Genomic DNA, 25,648 nt, shown 5'->3' with positions numbered 1-25,648 from the left:
GAACCCACAAGAGGGCAAAAGCCTGTCGCTGTGGCCCCTTTACTTGCCTCTGCTTCACACACTAATACTAATAGAAACGCAAGGACAGTGCTTACCCTTGGTCTCCACTCCACTCGGCCGTTTTGTAAATGAAGCTGTTTGAGACGTTTGAGGCTGAACAGACATATTATAAAGCCAAATACTACCCTTTCAGAGGTACCTTGCCCTCTCAGGGGTGAAGAACAAAGATTCGGGTAGACTTCAGGTGCTTGAATTTCTCCTTACACAAGTTAAAATCACTCAAATTTTCTAGTTTTTATAATGACTTTATCACCAGTAGATAAGACTCAGGTAGTAATACAGTGCTTAGGACTGCATTATCTACGCACTATACCGTCTTCAGTTTGCTTATAACCACAAATTACTGGTAAGCTTGGGCAGTGCTACTATTTTAGTTTACTGGTAGAGAACAGATCCTTGAGACTGAAGTACCTACACCAATACACAAAACACGTACGACAGAACAGGAAGCCACACTCAGATTTCCCAGGTCTAAGCGAGAGCTGTAACCACTAAATAATCACTCCTCTGACAACACGGAAACAGTAAACCATGAATGCCCCGAATGACAGACAATAACAAAAAAAATTGGAAGTTTGAGGCACTCTTTCTGACTCTAAATTACAGCATGTTTTTAGAAAAAAGGTACAATTTGGAGATTTTGAAAGATACCCTTCAAAAAGAGTCCATTGGATATGTGCTCAAAAATACTGGGGGAGGGTGAAATGAGGCTGTCATAGATGGAACAGAGACGTGATAGAGGAGATCTTAATTTAAAAAATGAAACAAAAAAAGCACAGCATCCATCGTCCAGCAGCCAAGCACACAGGTTACAAGCTTGTCTAAAATTTACAAATAATAGATGCCTACACAACCGCTTGTCTGAAAAGACAGTATGAACCGTAATAAACACAGATGTGTTAGCATCTAGCTAGCACACAGCGAAGAGCAAAGAGAGCTTAAGACAGTCAAAGTAAGCAATCATGATGTTATTTAATAAACCTGACATTGTTCAAAACTCAGACTAATGAACCAGATACATTATTCACATTACACTTTTACTGTGACCAAGAAAAATAACTTTCCTATCTTTGACAGGATCTTAAAAACCCTGAATAATCCAAGCCATTGATATTGGACTTGTCATCTTCCAAAATCTTCACTTTTCTCTGGTTTGACTTTTAAATACCACCCACTTGTCCCCTGCACTGGGGATGCTCTACATCCATCCTGGTCATTTTGCTTTATAGATCACATCTCATTTATCAAGCTACCATATGAAATAAAACAGAAACAAGAACACCACCCATTTCATGTCTACAAAGCTATTTACAGGCATTTTAGCCTTAGATTTCTCACTGACTTCAATGAAAATCCTAAAGCTAATGCACCTAGCTCATCCAGCAGTGTCTAAGGAGTAGGGATAACTGAATTATGAATTATTACTCTGCAGCCTCTGCATATTGAAAAGGGTTGTCTTACAAAATTAGAATAAAAAGGCACTGACTGAAATGTTTGCTTAAAAAATAATCTGTAAAACTATTCCAGGTAATGTATGTGGAGTGAAAGAAATATTTTAATAACATAAATAAGGTAAAGGAGTATCATGGACCCAACTAATATTAAACAAAAAAGGGAAATAAATTATTCAGTATTTTTTCTTCTGAATTTCATGGGTGTGCACAAGGAAAGAGTGCAACAAAAAATATTCAGGTTCATGTTATGCAAAGTGTTTAACCCCTGTATTAAGAGGCATTTGATTTTCCTTTAAATCATCCAAGAAAAGTTGTCAACAAGCCTCCTATTTATTTAAAGTAACAGAGATGAGAATACTGTATGTCAATATTAAGGCAGACAACAAACATCTCTAGTGGGTACAAGGCTTCCTTTCACACTATATTAATAAACCAAACCTGATATACTTTAGTCTATCAAATTTCCTCACCTCCAACTTTCTTTGTTTTAAGGAAAGCTTCCTCCAGTAATCTACATGAAAGTAAACACGGGAAACTGAGAGCAATATATGACATAAAAAAGATGCGTAGTATGAATGAGATTCTCTCCTAAATGAACTTGCATTAAAAAACACCTTTTCAAAGAAGGGCAAAGCCATTAGAAAAGATTGATGTGTCTGATTCAATCAGCAGGAGAGAAGTGAAAGCAATATGGAACAACTTACACTAATTAAAATGTACTCTTCAGTGCCAGCAAGAAAGACTTTGCAGTATTTAAGTCAACTTTTGCACAAAGCTAAAGCAGCAGCTGCTTTATCTTTGAAGACGCTCTGTTAAAGAGGATGCTTCATTAGCTTCATTCGTCTGAACTTATAAACACATGCCGGTCCCACCTTCATTTTTTTGTTTTGGGGAGTTTTGTTTCAGAATGACCAGAAACTCCATACTGTATCTACCTACAGGTAGCTGTCCACAAAAGAACAGTATACAAATGACAGATACTTGCAGATTTCTAATTAGTGCACAGTAAACTGTTAAAAGCAGGAGCTTTCTTGTTCTGTATATTGGTAAGGCAATTTGCCCAACAGAACCCAATTCTGATCAAAACATCTTGGCACAAATAGCAGATTAAATTATGCATTAAAACCTACATTATCTATGGCTTCAGTCTGGAACCTAAGAAGCAATTCTAGCAGAGACTAAGGCTATAAAGCAGTGACTCTTGATTTTTTGCTTGACGACTAACATACAAACTTAACTTATCATTTCCTAGGGGACAATATGCCACCTCGAGTCACATATCAGGAAAGAGGCCACGGTGCTGGATGAGCCTGCCACTGAGAACCAGGTCTGATGTGATCCAGACACTTCCATCATGGAACAACGCTATTTCAGGAACAAGTGCTGTGACATGCTTAATAAAACAGTATCAATGTCCAATGTCAATGAATTGTCCAAGGTCCCTATGCCTTGCAGTTCCTCACTGATTATGCCCCCAAAATATTAGTAATTCAAACTAATTGGATTTCTACATCATTCTCTTGTCTCAAAATGATCCTCTGGGTGCCTGAAGTACCTGACAGATCTCTCTGTTGGTTTGTATGTCTTCAAAGACTTTTTAGAGATTTCTAGATTCTTCCTTAACTGATCAGGCCTGTGCATTTTCAGCTCCAAATCCATAATTATAGCAGAATAGTATCATCCAGCAGACATGAAGGTATGATATCCAGAAAAATGGTTTTCCTTTCTCACTTCACTACATGTCTGATTACATGTTCTCAGTCAATTCAGATAACCTGAGCTTCACTTGACTCATCCACAGAGCACAAACATTATCTGACTTTGCCTTTACATTGCACTCTTTAATCCTAGGTTCTCAAAGCTAAGTACCAGTAGAAAACATGGGTGGAAAACTACTTAGTGTCACAAGGAAATCTGGAACCATTTTGAATTTTCAAACTATACTGGGTAAGTCATTATAGATTACAAGAAGCATTGAGCACAAACTGAAACACAGGAAGTTCCACCTGAATCTAAGGGAAAATTTTTTTTTACCATGAAGGTGACTGAGCACTGGAACAGGTTGCCTAGAGATGTTGTGGAGATCCTTGGAGATATTTAAAAGCCATCTGGACAGGGTCCTGGGTAGCCTACTCTAGGTAACCCTGCTTGAGCAGGAGGGTTGGTCCCTTCCAACCTCAACTGTTCTGTGATTCTGTGAAATTAGAGTGCTAAGGATAATCCAGAAAAGTCAGAAAAGGATCAGAAATTTCAAAAGATTTTAAAACTACCACAGGCAGAGATGAGTGCCCAATGTGAACCAGTAACTAAAAAGTTACCTTTTAAAAGCACTAAAACTCAACAGCAAAACAAGTTAATTCCCCTCTCTGGTTTTCCTCTTTCTCTCTCTTTCCTTTCAATTCTTTTTCTAATTTTTTTATAATGTTTCTTGTGATTCTGATCACAGTATCATTTTCATATCAATCTCCTGGAGGCACAAGCCCGGTCGTACTCCTTTTAAAAGATAATGTAATTAAATTAAAATGTTAGAGAGTAGCAGAAAGAATTAATTTCCTCTGACATTGTCTTCTTTTGAATACTTAAACCTGTGCAATTAAACATGGAGAAAACGGAATCTACTAACTCTGAAACTGCAGATTTCATCAAGCAGACACTTTTCCAGTGCCTATAAAGGAAAATCAGCCCTTTTAAAAATCCTATCTTTGGGGAAAAGTCATTCATTCATATTAAAATGTGTAAATGTCTCTTCCCATCTGCAGTACCAGTCACAGGCACATGCACAAAAAAACCAAAGATGGTTCACAGATATTATCCACAGTTCTAAGAAGGTACAACTGATTTTAGTTAGTTTCAACCAATTGCTCCTGAGCCTCGACAAGTGACAGGTTTCAGAAAGAAGATGGCATACTTACTGCTTGAGGCAGACACTTCTTTTGGACTGGAGGACATTGGCTGAGCACACATCTGACAGAGACAATCCCTTCCATTAAAGGTAACCCGATCACCTGGTGGAAATGGGCGCCTGAAGAGTTAAAGAGAAAAATGTATTTTAGCCAAGGTTATGCCAGGAATCTTCTTCTGTTCCCTGTGCCTCGAGTCTGCTGCCTTCCCCTAGTACAATCAATATTTTACAGAAACTAAGGCCAAATGATTTCTGCAATGTGGCCTTGGCAAAGGCAGGCACTGGAAGAAATCCAATCCACAGATTCAAGCAGAGCAGAGGTTAGACTGGCCTAGTATTTTGGTTTCAAAAAGTTATCACACAAACTTTATCTGAAGAGGAGAAGACAGTGAAATCCTCTTAGACACAACAGCTACTTTTACGATAGTCTCAACATTGTAGGTAGCAAGCAGTATAGAAAAGTATTCAAAGGAACAGTTTGAATTGGTCTTGGGGCCAGTGAAGGAACGTGGAACTATTCACTGATAAATACAACTAACTTCACCTGTATTGAGCAATGAGAACTATGATCGCATTGCAGTGAATGCAGTGGTTCACATAAAATGAAATGTTATCCATATTCCTTCTCCGAGAGCTTTAAAACAGGTATCCATGTTACAGAACCATCCCTGTAATTGCTACCTGTGCAGATGGGGTCAGGAGAAAGGTAAAGGCTGCACAGATTATGGAAGATGAGTTTATCTGCTGAACCCCACAAAATCTTAAGAATGTGTGCCAGGCAGAAGTTGACATTGCTTTTAACTCTTATTTGGTGTATAAAACTGAATACAAACAAGGTTTTGTATGAGCATTTCACTAAAATGAGAAAATTCTCTACAAATCTTTTGAGAGGTAAGAGATATACCCCCTACATCACACCTCATTCCAAAATTGTGCTTTGCAAATGAACATCCTTTTCTTTTCACAAAAGAAAACATTTAAGGCATAATTCTAGCTTCCCTTTCTACTGCCATTCCTAAGTGTGTCATAAACAAATCAGCAGCAATATTGCCTTTCATGAATCTATCCAGATGACTCATCTTTTGTTCATTCAACATACAAAGGTTGGTGCAAGACAATATACAGAAAATTGATGCCATATTTCACACCCATATCATCTATTTTCACACTGTATTTGGGAACTAAATCTGTAACATACACAGGATATGAATCCCCAATATGCAGTCAATTCACACACAGTATTTGAAAACAAATAGAAAAATGATCAAAATACTTTATATGGAAGAGTCTTGAAAAATGTACCAGACTATAGGTCAAAGTACTTAATCTACTAGTCACAGACATCTATGAAAGACCAGGGTAGCACCTGACAAATATGGCACAGTAATACCTGGAAGTGTCATATGATGGTATCTCCAACAAGGTGCTATCTCAGAATATGGATTCTTGCCTTTCTTGTTCATGTCATCCCTCCTGCATTAGGTTTCAGACCACTCAGTTGCTCTTAACTACTGGGAAAGACAAGCTCCTTCCAGTCTAAACATTCTGACTTCTGGTGAACTCCACTGTCCTATTCTTACCCAAGACTACAAAGCAACAGGCTTTGTCTTTTGGGTCCTCCCTCTCTATGAAATCTATATATATCTCTCTCTCATGCTTCTTATACACCCCTCATGCAAAAAACAAACTTACTTAAAAGATCAGTTTTACTTGCAGGGCTCAGAACTGCAGAAATGAACATCCTGATAACCTTAATAATTTCAGCTTAGTAAACTGTTAGTACAAATAATACAGTTGGCTTTCTGCAGAATGATGAGGGCACCATAGTATCACTTTGCTTTCACTTGATGTTTAGATTATTTTCACTACTATAAAAAATATGTGCCCCTACTACAAAAACCTAAAGAAGCTTTATTTCTTCAAGTGTATCCAAAATACTATACTGGTCTCCATAGCAATAAGGCACATACTAAGACAGATAAAATTCTATCCTAGTATCTGTGCCTAGAGCCAGCTAATAGAGAACACCATACATAAGGACTTCGGGTAGAGTTTAGGCTGGAAAGCTCAGCTGAGATTTCAAGTATGGAACTGCTCGAATGAACAAGCTATGAGATCACATGGAAGATTTGCCCTAGAGTCTCCTAAATTCTGAAATAATATCTTAGTGAGAGTTAAAACAAAAATAAAAGTTAAAAATACCACCTTTTGGCCCATCCATACAGCTAACTTCTTTGTATCCATTGTAGAACTGAAGATTGATTCTCATACTGGGAAGAGGAAATAGTACTTGGGGAGGAGAGGGAGAATGCATTTGTTTCCAAGCCATGTGTTCTTACATGATGTTCAGATGAGTCTTAGTATGTTTTCAGTTGTTTAACTGTTCTGGTAGCCCAACCAACTTCTGAATTGTACTACGCAGGATTTTCCTTTGCCTCATTTTCCCCATCATACTAGGCTGATCACCTCAGTTCAACTTAACATGTCTATTATCTCAACATGTAAGCCCAATATTCAATTCCCTCATATATGAGAGCTACTTTCGGAGAACAGCGAGCTATATGTAACAGAAAAGCTTTGTGTCCTAAATAAATCTGTGGTGTTTTGAAGACTTGCAGCAGAACTTTTCTAACCAAACACATCCTAAAGGGAAATATGCCTTTAGACTTGTATTTCAGGGCGATGCCATTCTCCCTGTGTTTCTTGTACTGGGTTAATGCAATGCTAGTTGAAAGGGATCACTTACTTGCAAACAGTACAGGCAAAGCAGTTGGGGTGGTAAGTTTTTCCCAGAGCTGTCACTACTTCTCCTTCAACGAACTCCCCACAACCGTTGCAGCGGGTACCATACATGCGCTGGTAATCCAGGGTACAAAGATATTCCCCGTTCTTAATGAAAAAGCCTCCTTGTGCCAAGTCACAGCCACACACTGAAAAAAAAGAAGCAACACAGACAGATTGGAAAAATATACCTACTAAGGATGTCAGCAATAGTCTATGCTGCCAACAAATGAGATGAGCCTGGTGGTCTTGGTCCCTTCCATCAGATTTTTGCCTTCTCCTCCTGTCACTATGTGACTTGACAACCCAGTGAGTTCTCTGGCTACAAGAGAGTTTGTAATAAAGAGTTTCTTGGAGAAATCTGAATAACCATAACTTCATGCCCTTAGTCCTAGCCAAAACCTCTTGAATCATTTTCATGTTGCTATGAATCTACAGTGCTAATTGCCTTATATTTGAAAAGCAATAGGTGCACGTGTAAGTCAACCAATGCAGGACAAACTTAGAACCTTTCAGTCTTGAAATCATCCCACAAGTCTTTAATGGAGGGGTGTATCTGCTTTAGTTTCCTCAAAGGCAGAATATAGTAGCTTGCCTCCAGAAGGTTATAAAATAAATACATCCACAGCACAAGGGACTCTGCCCCTTTCCCTATCACTTGTCCATGAAAGAAGTAGTTTACACCAGTGCAATCTTGTTTTCCCTTCAGGGACTGGAGATGAGCAGAGGAAAAAAATACAATTCTATAAATAGAACAGATATTACAATTTCATATACTTACACACATTTTTCCTGCAATTGCATGCTTTCTTTTAAGAAGTTTCATGCTGGTGCTTCATTTTGAAACAATGGATATTTTGAAAATGTTGTACGGTTTAGATTAATTCCTTCATTTCCACTCCCCTAGATAATGCTGAGCTGCTCCACCACCACTGCATCAATACTTTTCCCATTGCTTTAGAAAGTACGGGCTTTCAAAATGTTTGGGGTAATTTCACCATATTAATTTAGACATAAACACTGGGAGAAGGCTGTGGTGAAGAGAGTCAGCCATTAAAAATCCATTGAGTTCAGAAGACTGTAGTACTGCAGACATGTCCCAACCATATATACTTTATGATATAGGCAACCAAACCACACAACAGCATATTGGATGCTGAATAAGGCAAATGGGAATAAAGAGAAATGCCTGTATTCTGGACAAGCTAATGTCCCAAGAATTGCTATTGCCTTTCAGTGGCTGATCTGCACTTACATTAGTCTTCTGCATTAGTTACCAGGCATATTATACCCACTATACTGCATGGATTAGATAAACAACTCTAATATTTGGATATAAGCTTGTGGCCATATACAATGCTAGCCATGTACAACTTCACTGGGAAAAACAATTGTACTGTTAAAAGAATGAAGGACTGGTCAAGAACTTCTTTGGCTAAATAGTTTTTCACTGTTAAAGCTTTTTCACCCACCAAAACACATCACATCCAGATGCCTGTTTTGCTTTAAGAAAATGTTCATAATGCTACATTGGCACTTCTGGTCAACACAAAAGACAGAGAGCAATCCATCCCAGGACAGCCAGTCCCTATGGAGGGAAAATGACAAGGGAGATGCAAGACTGAATTTCACATTTCTGCTTTAACTTGGGTTGAACAAAGGACTTGAACCTACCTATTCAACATCCCACAGTAGCACCAAAAATATTGGACTACTTGCTTCATCAAGGGCTTTTAAAAAAATCTTTTTATTCACTTCTCTGAGAAAGCATAATTAACACCTGTTGGATGAATATTTTTTTTAAATATATATACGTATATACACACACACACACACATATATATATATGACAGTTCCCAGGCTTTTTGGTTTCAGCCACTGTATATTGCTGAATCTCTGCAATTCAGTAAGAGAAGCTATTCTTCACAACGGTGTAGGATGCTAGCTTAAGCCTTACTCTGCAAGATACTCTGTCATGTCCTTCCTCATAACATTTGAGTATCTTCAGATCAAATATCAGAAATTCTGATTATTAAGGGATAAATAAATAAGTAGCATTCTAGTTCCCTGCAGTTATAAAGTCCTTGAAAATTTAAAATAAGAAATAGAGAAAAAGTTATCAGGGGAACTGGGATCAATTCCCATCTCTGCCACAAATTCCAAGAATGATCTTGAGCACAACAATCATTCTCTCCCCTGTTATAACGGGCTAATACCCTACTAGTTACCTGTCTTGAAAATTAAAATTGCAAGCTCTTTGGAGCAGAGATTGCAAATTCTCTGTGTTTGCTTAATGCCATGCCCCAAAGGTCTAATGAGTGTTATTGTAACAATAATTAATAGAATACTAATAAATAGAATGCACTAAAATGCAAGTTAGAATTGAAGCAGTACGGTGCTAGCACTCCTCAGGTTTCACATTTCTCCATAGAACAGAGTTAATATTTCATGTGCAAACAAATTACATTTCACGGTCACATTAAATCCACAAGCAGCCAAAACTCAATTATCAGTGACTTAGGAGAATTACAGAGAACTATTGTTAAGGCTCTGTCACAATGCTGCAAAATGCTCTAAGCTGGTTTTCAGGTATACCTCCAGGAAAAAAACCTTCCGTCACGCTTCCATATTTTTCTATGCATCCCCTTTTTGTTTAAAGTATTCTTTACAAATTAACAGCACAACATTATGTATCCACTAGGCAGAAAATAATGTGGCCTCTACTCCACATCACCACTTTGTCTTAGACCTTTCCTGAGTTGGGGACCATCTAGACATTTTCCACTGAAGGTCCAGACGCAAAGCCTAAGCCTACTGACCACTGACCTGCTTTTCCAAGTTACCTTTGGTGGATCCTTACAATTCAACCATTGAGAAACCTAGAATAATGCATTTAATGCCTAAAAGCTATTAGGGATTACCTTAGTATTCAGATTGTCAGGTAGTGTGGTTACAGTGAATGAATCGCAGTATTATTATTGCCTACAGAGTGGCCAATATTAGATGCTTCAGAAGGTGCTAAATTTCATAAAGAGCTATGAAGTACTAATGTATCTACATGAAAGTTTCTTCCTAATCTCCTTTAGTTCCTGTTTTAGCTTGTAGCTAAAGTCAAAGTCCATATATATTTTAGCTTCAAGCTGAAGGCACTCAGCATGCTACTGGATCTGCCTCATAAGCTGTATATATGATCTCTCTGGCTCTTTACTATGGTTCCCAGTTCTACCATTGAGTTACTGAGTTTTGAAAAACTCATGTAGTCATCATGGCTCACTTTACCTGCCTAGCCAATTGCTCTCATAAGGTAGGATGATCCAAAGTGACTTTCAATGGAACCTCTGTTGTAACATCTTCTGAAAATCCAGCTTCAATGTTTCATACAGAGGTCCAGGGCAGAAAAATTAATGCTTGCAAAAAACACCATAAACATGAAATGAAAGGGCTCACACACTCACAAGTATTAAGCTCTCTCTCTTTTGCTTGGCCACAGGGATTCAAGCATGGTGAATAAAATGGGGGATAAAATTATTTGGAAAGTCTTTTAAAGGCAATCATCACAGTTATTAAAAAGAAGCTCCCTCTCTTACCCTTTTCTTTATGAAGGCTTTCCTTTCAACTTAATCTCTTTTTCTCTTTGCTTGAACAATTGAGAATGAGTTAAATCCTCTCACACTGGTAAGTCATGAATTCGAGCACAAGTAGAACTGCTTATGATGTGAACCACCATCTGACTCGTCATTTTTGACATACTCACAACAGGAAGCAAACACTAAACTGCAGGAATTGAGGACAAGTCCTGGCAATCCCACACAACAGATTTGATCGGACAATTTAGCACTAATCACAGCTTTGGGCTACATGGGCCAAATAAGGGTCACCCAGACCATTAACATCCATGGTCAAAAAAATACTGCTCCAGCAGGCTGCCTTCACTTTCAGTCATAGACAGATTGAATCAAAAACAATAAACATGACTGTATCCACAATTGCTGCACAATTTGCTGTAGAAACAAGGAGGGGATTTAAGCAACTTTTTTTTTTTGGTAACTGTGCTGAAAGTCATGATTCTGACAACAAATTCCGTCAAGCTTAAAAATAATGCCTTAGCACACTTATTTATGACCATTGTAGAAATATCACAGAGAAGATGGACTGCTTGTTTTTATTTAAAAGAAGGACCATCTGCCCAGCATCATTCATGCCACCAACATCAGCAGAGGCAAGGAAGATAAAACAGCTGTGATCAATACATATGCACAACAAATCCCAACAGTGTGATCTAGGCAATTACTGTGATACAAATATCATGCCATCAATAAAAAAAGAATTCCAAGATGATGACAGTTAACAGGAAACATCAAATTATGTTCCCTTGTTTTTTTATGCTGATGCGAAAAACATCTTCAAAAGAATTAATTAGTGGAACCAATAATGATGCACAATTCATGCTTGAGAAGGCAAAAAGCAACAGGTATTCTGTAGGCATCCATCATTTGGAAATAGTTCTGTGATCAGGAATTATGTCAGCCAAGCAGTTCTGCAGGAAAATAGGTAACACCTCCCTAAGAACCCTTCCCGCTTGATAAGATGGAAGAAATTCAATTTCACATGACCAAACCTACTTTCTGAAAGAGACGACACTGAGGAGCATTTCTACTAAAATCTATTCCCTGGAGTTTCACAGTAGAGTGACAAAAATTTAGCAAAGAAAAGGCTCCTGGAGGAAAACAGCCTTTGCCTCAGAGTTTGCATCTCAAAGGATTACACGTTCTGAACATCGGATCCTGCCTCTCTTGTAAACGGAGCAGACTGGAATATGGGCCTGCTTCGCACTGTATGGAGAGCACAGACTTACAACCTTTTTCTTTCTCGAGCTATAATGGAGCTGCTCTTATACATACTCGGAGCACAAAAGGATTAGAGATATTATCAGTCAGTGCTGCTGTCAGCTTTCAAAGCTACAAGATCTGTGTATACAAGTCTAAACTATTAAGACAAAACATAGCTGCTCAAGAGCAATCCAATTGCCTGCAATCTCCAAGGGACCATGATCAGTTTTAAATTGAGTTCAGTGAGTAGCTGAGTCACTTCCAGGCTTTAACAGAGATGGCGAAAATGAGGAGATCAGAATTTTTAAAAGTGAACAGAAGTATGGTTTGATCCTACTCAGCATGATGTGGGATTTCCACAGGGTTATTATCAGTGAGAGCTGAAAAACTGGACCCTTAGTGAAATAACCCTGTCTCCATGGTAAGTAAAAGTTGCTTAAAAACTGAAGAAAAAACTGTATGCACGTGAGCTCTCAATCTACAAAAATGAATGCTATTCATTAGGAACTCTAACGATCTCCTTCATCACCATGCATTAAACAAGGTGCAAATGCAATTTCCATTTGGGAATTTGTTCATTTCTTATATTTCTAGGCTTCATAAAATAACAGTGCTGTTCTCAGGCAAGGAAATGTTCATACGTGCTTTATTTCTTATGACATAATGGATTTGTTGTTTGAAGGTAAAAAGGAATTTGGCATTGTATCAGTTTATCATTTACATCTCTACAAATGCACAGAAAAATGTGGGTTTTTTTTTCCCTAAGAGAGTGTTTAACAAATTCTGTATTGATGAAAGCATGGTTCATGTTTTTATTAAAGTTTAAAGTTTCTGCATTTCAAATGAACTAATTGTTTCCCTGTCTTTATTTCATTCCTCTTATCAGCACTTTTCTTGATGGCATAACCTCCTGTTCCTTGAGTTATTTAAGGAATGAATGTATGTCAAAGAAAGAAGCAACAGGAGACCAGATGAAGATGGTGAATCTTAGAAGACACGCTGCAGCATTACAATTACTAGAAGATTGCTAGGCACTATTAAGAAATTGCACACAGCTTTTTGCAAAAACTGTAACAGAGATTATGATGGCTCTGTTTCTCACACTCCTGCATCTGCAGATTTTCCTTCACCATATAGAGATGATAGATGCATTTCCATCCAAGCTATTTGGAACTGAGACCAGCATTCCCAGTAGTTCTGCAACCTCAGTGTCCCATACACTGTATGTTCTATGATGCTGTGAAATTTCTCTAATTCTTTTTTATTTTCTTTGCAGCTTTCACATCATCTCCTTCCCAGTGCTTATTTGTGATTTCTTATAAATTTTATCTTCTATTGAACTGAACTGTGCCCTCTTTTGGTTTTCTATTTCATATATTCTACTTGACCTGTCATTAATTTCTAACTTATATATTTTGAGTTATTTAAAAATGATTAAAAACTGTAAATAACGGGATCAAGGCCAGAGATGTTTTCCTGCCCAAGTATAATCCATACATTTGAAAACTTCTGCCAGTCTCTTATTTCATTCCACAGCTTATTCTCACTCATTTCTTTTGTGCCAAAAATACAGTCATCTGTTCTTGCAGTACAGCTCAGTTTCTTGTATTTTGTTCTACAAGGTATTGTGACTGAGGTCATCGGTTATGCTTGTTTCTCATATCAACCCTGACACAAGCATGTGATAGAATCTAGAACTCGTGACAGTTTCCTGCATCCTTTCCCTCCTTAAAGGAGGAATTGCAGGCCCAGAGGTTGGTTTGCTGGAACAGCTTCACAGTCCTTCACAGCTGCTGAAAGCAGCATACATCATTAATAGCCAGAGTCCTTCATACCAGAGATCCAGGTGGGGGTTTAGATAAAAGAGTCAGTTTAGAGGTTTGGGAGTAAAGCAGCAGACAGAGATGCAACTCCAGTGAGGTAGCTGAGTACTGTCTGAAGAGCCTGGCCACAGATATCTTTCCTTTTCCAAAAGGGGAGGAACAACACAGACCGCAGCAAGCCTGCAAGCAACCCACACTGCCTAGGAATATCCTCAAGACAGCATGACACGATGTTGTGTAAAGGATACGGAAATTTAGTCTCCAGAAACCTTAGTTTTGGGTGATCTCTGCAGAGATTAGCAGTCCTGGGATCAATTAGTGCTAAAGTCAGTTGCAGGGGGAGTAGGATGAAAGGTTCAGTATCTAAGATACCTCCTGAGCAAAAGATGAGATTGCATTTCTCTCCTCTCCCCCAACTTAGTCTACGATCCCCTAGACCAGCATCCCTCAGCCTCCATCCAGGCTCTTCTCCTCTTCCCTTGAAAAATCCTGACCCTCCCTTTCAGACCAGCCATCCTGCCTACACAACTACTTTGAGCCAACTGCTATTATGACAGAAATAATTTTCAGCTAGGTACTTATGTGAAACCCCCAAACACTTAATGCAAATATTCAATCAACTGAAACCATTAGCAATGACTAAGTTTCAGATGAGCTCCAATCTTTAATTTAATCAGCTGCCCAATCAAAACCGTAACGCTCTCTTTAGTCCTACTCAGTCAGTTTTCTTTGGTTTTCTCCCTAACACTGAAGATACAATATTTCAAATGACGTAATACTGCACAGGAGAAACTTTCCTGTCCAAGTCTGACATGCATGTATTTCAGGCTTTCTGACAGTCTAACAGAGAATAGCTGGTACCTGAGCTCAAGAGCAAGCAAACAACAGCCATGTATAATATAGCAATGTGACAGTTTCCCAAATGAAATATCAATGTTTTGTGCACCAAGATGGGAACAATGGCAAGAATCATTCAACCATTTAAAACACCTTTCACATTAAACTAAGCCCTAGCTGGAGATCAAAGTCATTTATGGGTCTGTGGGAAATGAACCTTGAAGAGAAAGCAATCAGTGGAAAAAAGTCAAAGTTTAGCCTGGGATAGCTTGGCTGTAATTATCTAGATGAGAGGTCTCTCTAAAAAAGATTATAAATAAGTAAGCCAAGGATGCAAGAAGAATAGAACAAAAAGAAATCTGCCTCATTCCTAAACTTATGAAACAAGCCAGGAAAATGAAGGAAACATTGACAGTGGCCCTCGAGGCTTGACAAGCAGGTAGATTGTTCCATTCACTCAGCATTGTTAGCAGTGATCTGGCATGTTAAACACAGACACACGAGTTAAGAGCACTGAAGTCAATGACTTTTAAAACACTCATAGCAGGTGCATGAAGAAAATGAGAAGACTGGATTCACGTCATTTCATCATTTGCTTATTACCCTAAGACCTAAAGATTTAAGAACCCAAAGATACAGATAGAGTCAGAAAGTCTATTACTTTCTGAAAAAACAACTAACTTTCATTTCAATTAGTAACATAAGTTTAGAAACTTATATAAAATGGCTGGAAAATGCTGTAATTTTCAATATTTTTTGATTAAAAAAATAGGGGAAACTTTTAAGACAATACTTAAAATGAAGTCTATGGCATGAAGCATTAAAAGAAAAAGATCTCATTACAGAAATTTTTGGACTTCCTTGTCGGATAGACCTAATCTGTTACTAAATTATACCATCTCCTGAGCAAATGATTACTTAAATCTAGCTGAATGCAAAGCCAAACCTAACTTCAATCCTTTAAAAAAAAAGAAAAAAAAACTATTTTGTTATTTCTTGCCATAAGAAAAGGTGATATACCTTGGATAGATTCTGCAGTATTTGATTCATAACATAATCTAACATGTCAGTTAATACAGACATTTTGCTTACAAGTACAACCTTTTCTTCTTGGAGGGCAGACTTACTAAATCTAAAGCCACAAGAAAATAGAAATACCACTGAGTAGTTATCAGCAAACTGAATTTGGATGAGACCCTAACATCAGAATATGCTTCTTAGTTACTATGATGCTAAATGTAGATTTATTCACACAGTGTTAACTTTCTAGATAAGCCCCTCTGTAAAATCAGCACTGAAATGTGCACATGCAGAATATTTTGAAATGCAGAAATATATATGAGGGTGTATTTTGCATTTCATTCTACACAGGCTCAGATCCATCCTACTGATATAATATGTTCCTATACTTACAATGGCAATTATTTCTGGAGATAATAAATATGTCTCTATCAAATCCACAAAGAGAAAACTCATAACAGAAGTTCATTTTATCACATATAATTATCAATTGGCCTTGCACGTTTTACTAGGAAGAAAACTTGGGACAGATAATTTAGAGACCGGTATTAAGTTTGTTTTCTTTCAACACAGCCAAAGACATGGACAACTCTAGTGATCTCTGCAATGCACTATAGTAGGAGTGCATCTGAGGACCACAAAAGCATTATGCATTTATAGATGTTAACGTTCCACCTCCTCTATGTTTTCAAATAGGCTTTTTACACAGATGTCCCCTAATATGTTTGAACTTCCACACTGATTGATTACTTCGGAGACCGACTCTCTCCCAAACATCTCTTTTCTCACTGTAAGACTGCTGCTCCTTCTCACAGATTTCTACATAACTCATCAAGAAAAGACAAATATTTTGCCTGTTCTGATCTGTCAAGAATTCTAAAATACATCAAGTAATATTTCTTGCAAAAAACACTGAAAGCTAGGAAAATTTAAATATTGCTCTTTCCATCTTTTTCATTCTTTGGCCATGTACTATATGAAACTTTCAGTTAATGTATAATATAAAATTCACAACCTAGAAAAATCTACTCCACAATAAAGATTCTTAATACCTTGTTATTGTTGCGGAAGATTCTGTCTCATCAAAAAGCACTATCTAAATGAGATACTCTGCACACTGTTTTTAATAAGGATCTGATCAAATTTGATTGAGACAACAAACCCAAGCAAATTTCTGTATTTTCATAAGGATGCTGTGCCTCACTCATCAAGCACCTGTAAAGCATCCTGCTGGACTTCTGCTTTCAAAGGGATCAGTAGTTTACTAAAATCTGATATGGCATCTGTCAACATTCATTAATGTCAGCCATGTAGTGCAATTATTTCCATTTCCTGTCAAATATTGGTCGCTGAAAGAAACATCAGGCTTACTCAAACTAAGATCAGTGTCAACCAATTGTCATCAACAGCTTTAAATCCCCAAGAGCAACACAAGGATCCCCTTCAGAGCGGGATGAAACTCCTTGGGATTTTTTTCCTATCTATATTTAAAGAGAGTAAAATTAACAATTTGGTGTTTTCTCCAAAAATCTACTGAAAGTATCATTTGAAAAGAAAAACATAACCCAAACAAAGTAGGACATTACTGTTGAAAACAAATTGAAGAAGGCCAGGAGAGGCCAGGAGTCAGGACAGAAGAACAATGCGAGGCAGAACTGTGGGTCTGGTTTCAGACTATGGATGTGGTTTTCAGCCTAATTTCATTGCCAATGTGTTGAACACTATTTAAAATCTGCTGAACCCCTGAAACAGCCCACTGACACCCAGAAGCTGTGGCCACTAATGAGAAAGAGCCCTCCCTTCTACTTCTGGGTTATAGTCACAGAATCACAGGTTTGCTGAGGTTGGAAGGGGCCTCTGGAGATCACCTGGTCTAACCCTGCTGTTCAAGCAGGGTCAGCTAGAGCAGGCTGCCCAGGACTGTGTCCAGCTGGGTTTTGAATATTTCCAAGGCTGGACACTCCATAAGCTCTCTAGGCAACCTATTCCAGTGTTCAGCCACCCACACAGTGAAGAAGTGTTTCCTTATGTTCAAGTGGAATTTCCTGTGTTTCAGTTTGTGCCTGCTGCCTCTTGTCCTGACACTGGGCACCACTGAAAAGAGCCTGGCTCTGTCTTCTATACTCCCTCCCATCAGATATTTATACACGTTGATAAGATCCCCACCAAATCTTCTCTTCTACAGGCTGAACAGCCCCTAGCTCTCTCAGCTTCTCCTCACATGGGAGATGCTCCAGTCTCTTAATAATCTTTGTGACCTTTTGCTGGACTCACTCCAGTAGGTCCATGTCTTTCTTGTACTGTGGAACCCAAAACTGGACCAAGTGCTCCAGATACGGCCTCACCAGTACTGAGTAGAGGGGAAGGATCACCTCCCTCGACCTGCTGGCAACACTCCTCCTAATGCAATCCAGAATGTCATTGGCCTTCTTTGCTGTGAGGCCACAATGCTGGTTCATATTCAACTTGTCCACCAGGATCCCCAGGTCCTTTTCTGCAGAGCTGATTTCCAGCCACTCAACCCCCAGCACGTACTGGTGCATGGGTTTATTCCTCTCTAGCTGCAGGACTTTGCCTTTCCCTTTGCTGCACTTCACAAGGTTCCTCTCTGTCCACTTCTCCAACCTGTTGAGGTCCCTCTGAATGGCAGTACAACTATCTGGTGCAGCAGCCACTCATCCCAGTTTTGTATCATCTGCAAACTTGCTGAGGGTGCACTCAGTCCCATTATCCAGGTCATTAATGAAGCGGTTAAACAGTATTGGACCCAGCATCAACCCTAGGGGTGCAGCACCAATGGTTCGCTTCTGACTGGAGGCAAAGAAGGCATTGAGTACTTCAGCCTTTTCAGTGTCCTTTGTCACCAGGGTCCCTGCCCCATTCAGCAGCAGGATCTCATTTTCCCTAGCCTTCCTTTCAATGCTTATGCACTTGTAAAAGCCTTTCTTGCTGCCCTTCACATCCCTCACCAGATTGAACTCGAGATGGGCTTTGGCCCTAGTCCCATCCCTGCATGCTCAGGCAGTGTCTCTGTATTCCTCCTGGATCATCTGTCCCTGCTTCCACCTCTTGTACACTTTCTTCTCATATTTGTGTTCTGTCAGGACCAATCCGTTCATCCTTTCAGGCTTCCTGCTGCCTTTGCTGGAATTCCTGCTTGTTGGAATGGACCATTCTTGTGCTTGGGGGAAATGATCCTGGAGTATCGACCACCTCTCTTGGACCCCTCTTCTCTCCAGGGCCATATCCCATGGGATTCTTCTGAACAAATTCTTGAAGAGGACAAAGTGTGCCAGGATGTCCAGGGTCGTGATCCTGCTTTTTGCCTTGCTTCCTCCTTGCAGAATCCTGAACTCTACCACCTCATGGTCACTGCAGCCAAGGCTGCCCCCAACCTTCACATCCCCGACCAGTCCTTCCTTGCTTGTAAGTATGAGGTCCAGCAGAGTGTCTCCTCTTGTTGGTTCCTTAATCACCTGTGTTAGGAAGTTGTCATCAATGCACTCCAGAAACCTTTTGGATTGTGCTGTGTTGTGTTGATTCTCCAGCAGATCATCAGTTGAAGACTCCCATGAGGACAGCCTGTCGGGGTGGTAAAGCTCCCCCATGAACATATTGCAAGAAACCAGGCTACCTTAAAGCAGAACTCCCAGGCCCTTCCCTGAACCTGAAGTGAAATACCATTGAGAATCACTTCAAGAAAAAGAACAGGCTTCAAGACATAGCTGCTAAGACATGAAAACATAGAAACAGCAGCTACTCTTACAGCTGTAACTGAGATTTGTTTTCATATCATGTTACTTGAATACCTGAATTCACATGAATGCCATTTCCTGTCACAGGAGAACTTTTCACCTCCAATTTACATTGGCTTCCTACAAATAGCAGAATACCATTTCTTCACAGATTTTCCTAACTCTTCTCAAAACTGATTTGTTGTCCTTAAACATGTTTTCTCTGTCCCTCCTAAGTCTCCCAGTGCATACAGACAACAGCGTGCCCCCCTTTCACTTTTTCAGATCTTGCTGATTTATGCACTAATGTTCTCAGCAACAAGTACTTCTTCTCTTTAATTTTCATGCTAAAAACCTTAAGTTTCTCTTCCTTATTCCCTCCTATGGGACCTTCTATCATGGATGAAGGATGCAGAGTTGTCATCCTTCATGATCACAAGTTAGATCCCAAAAGTCATGACCATCCACACCAGGATATTACAACATTTCTGCCCCTTTAATTTGTATTCTGGTGTTAAAGCATTTCAGGTTCATATTTTCCAGTGTTTTGTATTTCAGTGACTAGAAATATACTTTTCTATACAAAAACATAAAACCTTGAGAAAAATCAAACAACTTAATAAAGCTAAAGGCTGTTTAAATAACCAAACTGAAAAGGGGAGTTCACAAGCTGGCAAACACAACCAACTTAAGATAATTACAAGCCCAGAGAGTTTTTATATAAAGAAGGTTCTTTAATTCAGTCATTCAGGGCATCAAAGGGCCCTGTAGGATTTCCTGATACTCGGGAAGGGACACACTAGATATGTTACCTTGTCCACAGACAAGGTTTCAGAAATATTTGTGGAAAAGCAAAAATCTTTTAAACAGTGCACTGGAAACCCGCTACAGGAATGTCTTCATATTTAAACTTTCCATCTGATGATACTGAGCTATTAATAACGCAAAATATCTAGTAGCTGGTTTGTAGCCTTCCCCTGCCACCACTGAAGGAATTTGAGCAGCTCAAAGGTCAAAGACCTAATGATTTAAAACACATTCCTGCCAGTTGATACAGTGTTTGCTTACATGACCCTAACTTCTTCCCAGTCCTTGAAGGGAGGAAGATTCAGTTCAAAGTCAAAGATTACAGAGCATCCCAAGATCTAAACTTAGGAACTCTTCCGCCCTCCCAGTCAAGCTCTTTTGAACTACAGATGACGTAGTGTTACAAAAGTAACAACATAATTGAAACAGGCATGTGCCTGGAACCTAAACATACCGTAAAGGATTCTGCCAGCATGTATTGATGCAGCCTTTCCTCCATAATCTTGAAAGACATCTGACTCAAAAGAGAATAATTAGCCTATTTGTTCCATAATTAAGAAATTGCTTCATGCTTACTTATAACAATGGTTTAATAGAAGAAGTTTTAATAGTTGCTTCTCCTTTGGATACTCTGGATTTGTGGAATGCCTCCAGTATGCCAAGACTAGGCTTTCTCTTACAATTAGCAAGAATATCAGTTGGTAATTGCCATTTGATACCTGATACTGCTATTGCATGCGAAAAATTCATACACAGTGTAACATTCCCATTTATGCCATGTACTATGGATGAGAGAACTTTAGGATACTACCCATAATCCCAAGGCAGGATTGTTCATTTATGAGATTTTTTTAGTTTAGATTCTACCATAGGGAAGCTGACTGTTTTCCAAATTTTATTCAACATCAAGAACAGGGAAACTGTCCAGTAATTGAAATGCTGTTATGACACATATTACATTACCTTGTTAAGATAATGCAACACACTCTACATGTACCAGAATCAAGCTAAGTAAACTTTTACCTTGTTACTAGCAAAGCTTGAAGCTTGTTCAGTTAAGCAATACTCTGTGTACTGAAACCAGCATTCCCCTCTAACCCAACAGATCACAGGCTGCTTTGTTGTTAAGTCTTATTATAGCAATTTACTAGCATCAAAGCTTCCTCTCCTACTACCTGCAATAGGGTAAAATGAATTGTAATCAACTGACAATTATAGAAGATTACCATTCATAATAGATCACCATTAAATCACCATCTAAACTGAGACACTAAAATCTCTGCTACTGCACATCATAATTAGCAGCCTGATCCCACACACATTCACATATGTAACAGACATAGTGTTAGTTCTTCCAGAAAAGTTATTCACATGCATAAATGTTTACAAGAACAATTTTTCACTTCTTTATAAACTGCTAGTTCATTCTTGTTATTGTTAATGATTATCAAAGACAAAAAGTAAAACAAAGATGTCTCCAGCTCGGTGTCTTCTCCCTCCAGCCATCTCATCTAACCCTCCTTCCACTCAGCCTGTTGCTTTCATTACCAGGTAACCATCAACAATTTGGTACAGTAAGATCTGCATACTTTTGGTATAATAGAAATTAAAATCTAAAATCAATTTATTGAAAATGGAGACTAATGAATAATGAGACAAAGCAGAATCCATTTAAACTTGTATGTGTAACCCAAGATGGTGTAATTCCTTAGCAAGGCAAGTGATTTTGTTATAGAACAGAAAAAGACAACTGCTTTAAAGAGTGCTGCCGGCGTTGCACTCCTAAAGGTCTTTTAACTCCCCCCTTCCCTCCCTGCCATCTATCACTCTCTGGTTAACTGCAGCTCGCAGTCAGCTGCTGACTGCCTGAGATTCTTTGCCTATCGAGAGGCCTGCAGAGCTCACCTTCTGCAGGATAAGCACCACCATTTTCAGCTCTTTGCTCCTTTATTAGTTCTTATCTTGAGCCACAAATAGAACTAGCCAGCCTTGCTAGGCAGATAGGAGAAAAGAGCTGGATAGATTTGGTTCTCAACGGGCATGAAATAACCACTGGCTGCATATTATCTTGGGGATATGGGAACACATCAATTGCTAGAAGGTTTTACTTATCATCTTTGTCAGGAAGCAGTTACCCTGTTCCAAGAAAGATTCCAGAGATGGATGCAGCACCAAACTACAGGGGAAGAAAGTTGTCCAATCACAGTATGCAACACACAATCATGTACTGAGCTGGCTGATGCAGCACGGAGCCTCAAGTCCCCTTGTTCCTGTAGAGCAACAGCCACCATTCGCATGCATGCCAAGCAATCAAAGAGGGCCTATGCATCTCTGACTTAATCTAGGGAAGCAGGATTGTCATAACATCAAGCATAATCCACAGTATGATGTAAACAAAGTTGAGAGCATGCATGACAATAGTAAAACAAGGAAACCCCCACACAGCAAAATTACAGAGAATAAATCAATCCCACTGAAGCCCCTGCTACTACACCACTAGTGTGACAGCTGTATGAGTAAACAGATTTTTCTCACATCTCCACTAGACTATCAAAGTCACTGAGTAAAAGCTTAAATGTTTTTAGCAGGTATGACAGCAATCAGACAAGTATGAGTTTGTACAGCTCTTTCACACTGTAAATGTATGAGCTAAAGCATCAAGAGCAAACTTCAGTACATGGAAAGGAGGAAGACAACCAAACCACCTGTAGATGTAGCTAATGAATTCTGTTCCCAATATCAGGGGTCTTTTCCCCTGGCTAACAACATACTGTATAAGCTAAGGGCATCTAACTCCACCTCCTGTAGAGTAGCAGTCATGTCAAATTAAAAATCCGTTAGACTAAGAGGAAAAAAATGCTTACTTGAACAGCTGTGTCCTGCCTGTATGACTAATATGATTAAAAAAAACATGCAATGTAAGTAAATAACTATATGGTATAATAAAAAGTGCATTCACTTAAACGTGAGAGGTCAACAATAAACAAGCTCTGCAGCTCTACCTGAAAGGAGCTAGAAATTGCAACCCAGGACTTGGAGCAAACCACACACACTCTTCCTTCCTCTCAAAGGCAAATGAATACACACAAAAAGACACTCACTTGCTGGCAAACCCAGTTAATGAGGCACAGACTGAATGAGCAGCAAAGAGAGAAGTCTCTAAGGTTCAGCAGTGGCCCTTAGTTCAAATTGGGGTACACAAATACTACAAACAGGAGGAAGCCACACTCCGCCACCCTCCTACCAACCAACAGGCGAATGACACGCAACCAGTTATCTTCCACAAGCTCAGAGTTTCCATAACAAGCTAATGATAAACTCCAGTCTCATGTACATCAAGAGAGACTATTTCTATAGCTCTCCTTTCTCTGGTGATCTTTGTGGAATCAGTCATGAGATCAACCATATTACAGAATACTAAACTGTCATCAGTTTGGAAGTATCTCCATAAACAGAAGCCACAATGAGTTTAGACACTGCCCCCCAAAAATATGTAACCTATTAAAACCAGTCTTGCAACAGAACAGTCAAAGCACAAAGGCAGTGTAGAAGTAGATAACCAAAAAACAAGTAAAAGAAGAAATTAGACCCCAAGGAAACGACAAGATTAATCTGGTGCATTCACCAGGAGAACAATTCCAGAGCTCTCTCCCATCTGCTGCACTTAAATCACTGGTAGGTCCTAGGCATGTTGTTTACAGTCTGGCCTGAATTGTTATTCTTCACGACTCAAAGGGTCTCAGCTGGTCCACCACCATGTTTACTCTAGTCTCTTGTGTAAACTGAGATCACTACTCACTACAGGCAGGAACAGTAAGAGAAAACTTGCTGCTGTCTTTGAACTGCTTTGGAATTATAAAACACTAAAACACGCTCAAAATACAATAACTGTAATATATAAAGACACAGACATTAGCCTAACAGTTTCAGCTGTAGCACAGGTATTGCTCCTCTATGCCTACCACAATGAGCTGTTACCATTCCAATTTGACACAGATGAAAGACGCCAATCTCCTGAAGAAAGTTAAGTATCTTTTGAGCTTATATACCTATTTAACTTAAAGACCATATGCAACAGAAACACAGAAGCCACATTATGGTATCATTTTATAAACTTTACTTAGGCAGTCTTTACTATCAGAGAACCTAACAGCTCTAATCATTGAGAAGGACAAAGGTGTGACAGACAAAAACAAACAAACAAAAGACTTATGTTCAGAAGTGCTTAAAACTTAGTATCATATGCAACTTGTTGTAATACATCTACTAGTAGACTCCACATATTAAGCAGATACTAGTACTAACTACTGTTATAGATGCCTGATCTTAGAGCCTGACCCTAACTGAACCCACACATTTTAAAGTGGGTCCCTGAATCATGATCATAATGGAAATTTACCTGTACCCTGAAATGACTGACATACTAAATTTCATGAAAACATATATACATATGCAGATGGACACAGTAAGTACACCCCTCATTCAACCCCCTTTGTTACAGTGATATAAGTAGTTGCGTATTTGATCCTTTTTCATGCCTTTTGCATAGAAAATACTCAATAGGGACAGAAATGGCAAATCACACATCAACATCGCATCTAGTGGGTACTGATAAAGAATGCTGGGTGGTTGCTCTCATCTGCATGATACAAAAATGGCTCAAGAAATGATGAACCATGGTTTGCTTTCCTGTGGGTGACTGATTTTCCAAGTTAACAACTGGCTGCGCCACTGGTGTTGGCAACAGCGTTTTGGTTTCTACAACCATGAGACCCTGTTTGAAGATCGACAACTGATGGGGAGAGATGGCATGTTCAGATTTCCAGAAAATACGATTTAGATTTTTCAAGTAAAGGAATGCATGAAGTCTTTAGTACAGACTCTGCATAGAAGTGTGGGCCAGCAACATACCAGAATTACATATGTGACACCGGCAGATGTCTGAATCAGTTGCAATATGTCATTATAGCAGATGTTGATACCCACTGAAGACAATGGGATCCTATTTACTGGTCTTGATTGTGTTTTGGTTGGCCAAAAGTTTGTAAGGTGCCACAAGCAGCAGATGATTCAACTACAGTTGTTGTATTTACTGTAAAATATATGAGGAAAAATTTGACAAACTGATGAAAGTCAAATCTTTTCTAAAATATTATTTCTATACTAGCAAGAAACTATACACTAGCATAGCCAAAAAGTGTTTGACTGTTTCACTCTTGTAAAGCATCTACAATTTAAGCAATTAAGGTTACCTATGGTATTTTATTAAACTCAGGATGGTTTCACAACAGACTTAATCTGATTTACCAGTACCGTCTTACTCCAGATTCTCCATTAGCACAGCCACATTCACTTCAGTCGTGAAACACTTTCATTGTATCCCGTACTACGTTAGAACAGA

The 25,648-nt window shown here is 38.9% G+C and overlaps 1 protein-coding gene across 1 annotated transcript in view; it reads right to left on the bottom strand.

Annotated features, from left to right (window-relative positions):
* The window catches only part of ABLIM1 (actin binding LIM protein 1), a 139,162-nt gene that overhangs the window by 94,572 nt on the left and 18,942 nt on the right, over window positions 1–25,648 (bottom strand). Inside the window, exons 3-4 of the mRNA XM_026069785.1 lie at window positions 7,163–7,346; window positions 4,427–4,536 (exon numbers count right to left, since the gene is read on the bottom strand). Of these exons, the coding sequence (XP_025925570.1) occupies window positions 4,427–4,536; window positions 7,163–7,346 (294 nt within the window). The remainder of the gene's footprint in view (window positions 1–4,426; window positions 4,537–7,162; window positions 7,347–25,648) is intronic.

Source organism: Apteryx rowi, unplaced genomic scaffold, assembly GCF_003343035.1.
Source record: "Apteryx rowi isolate R43461 unplaced genomic scaffold, aptRow1 scaffold_3, whole genome shotgun sequence".
NCBI classification, from domain to species: domain Eukaryota; kingdom Metazoa; phylum Chordata; class Aves; order Apterygiformes; family Apterygidae; genus Apteryx; species Apteryx rowi.
The sequence above is the reverse complement of the archived record's forward strand: the minus strand, read 5'-3'. Positions and strand labels throughout refer to the sequence as shown.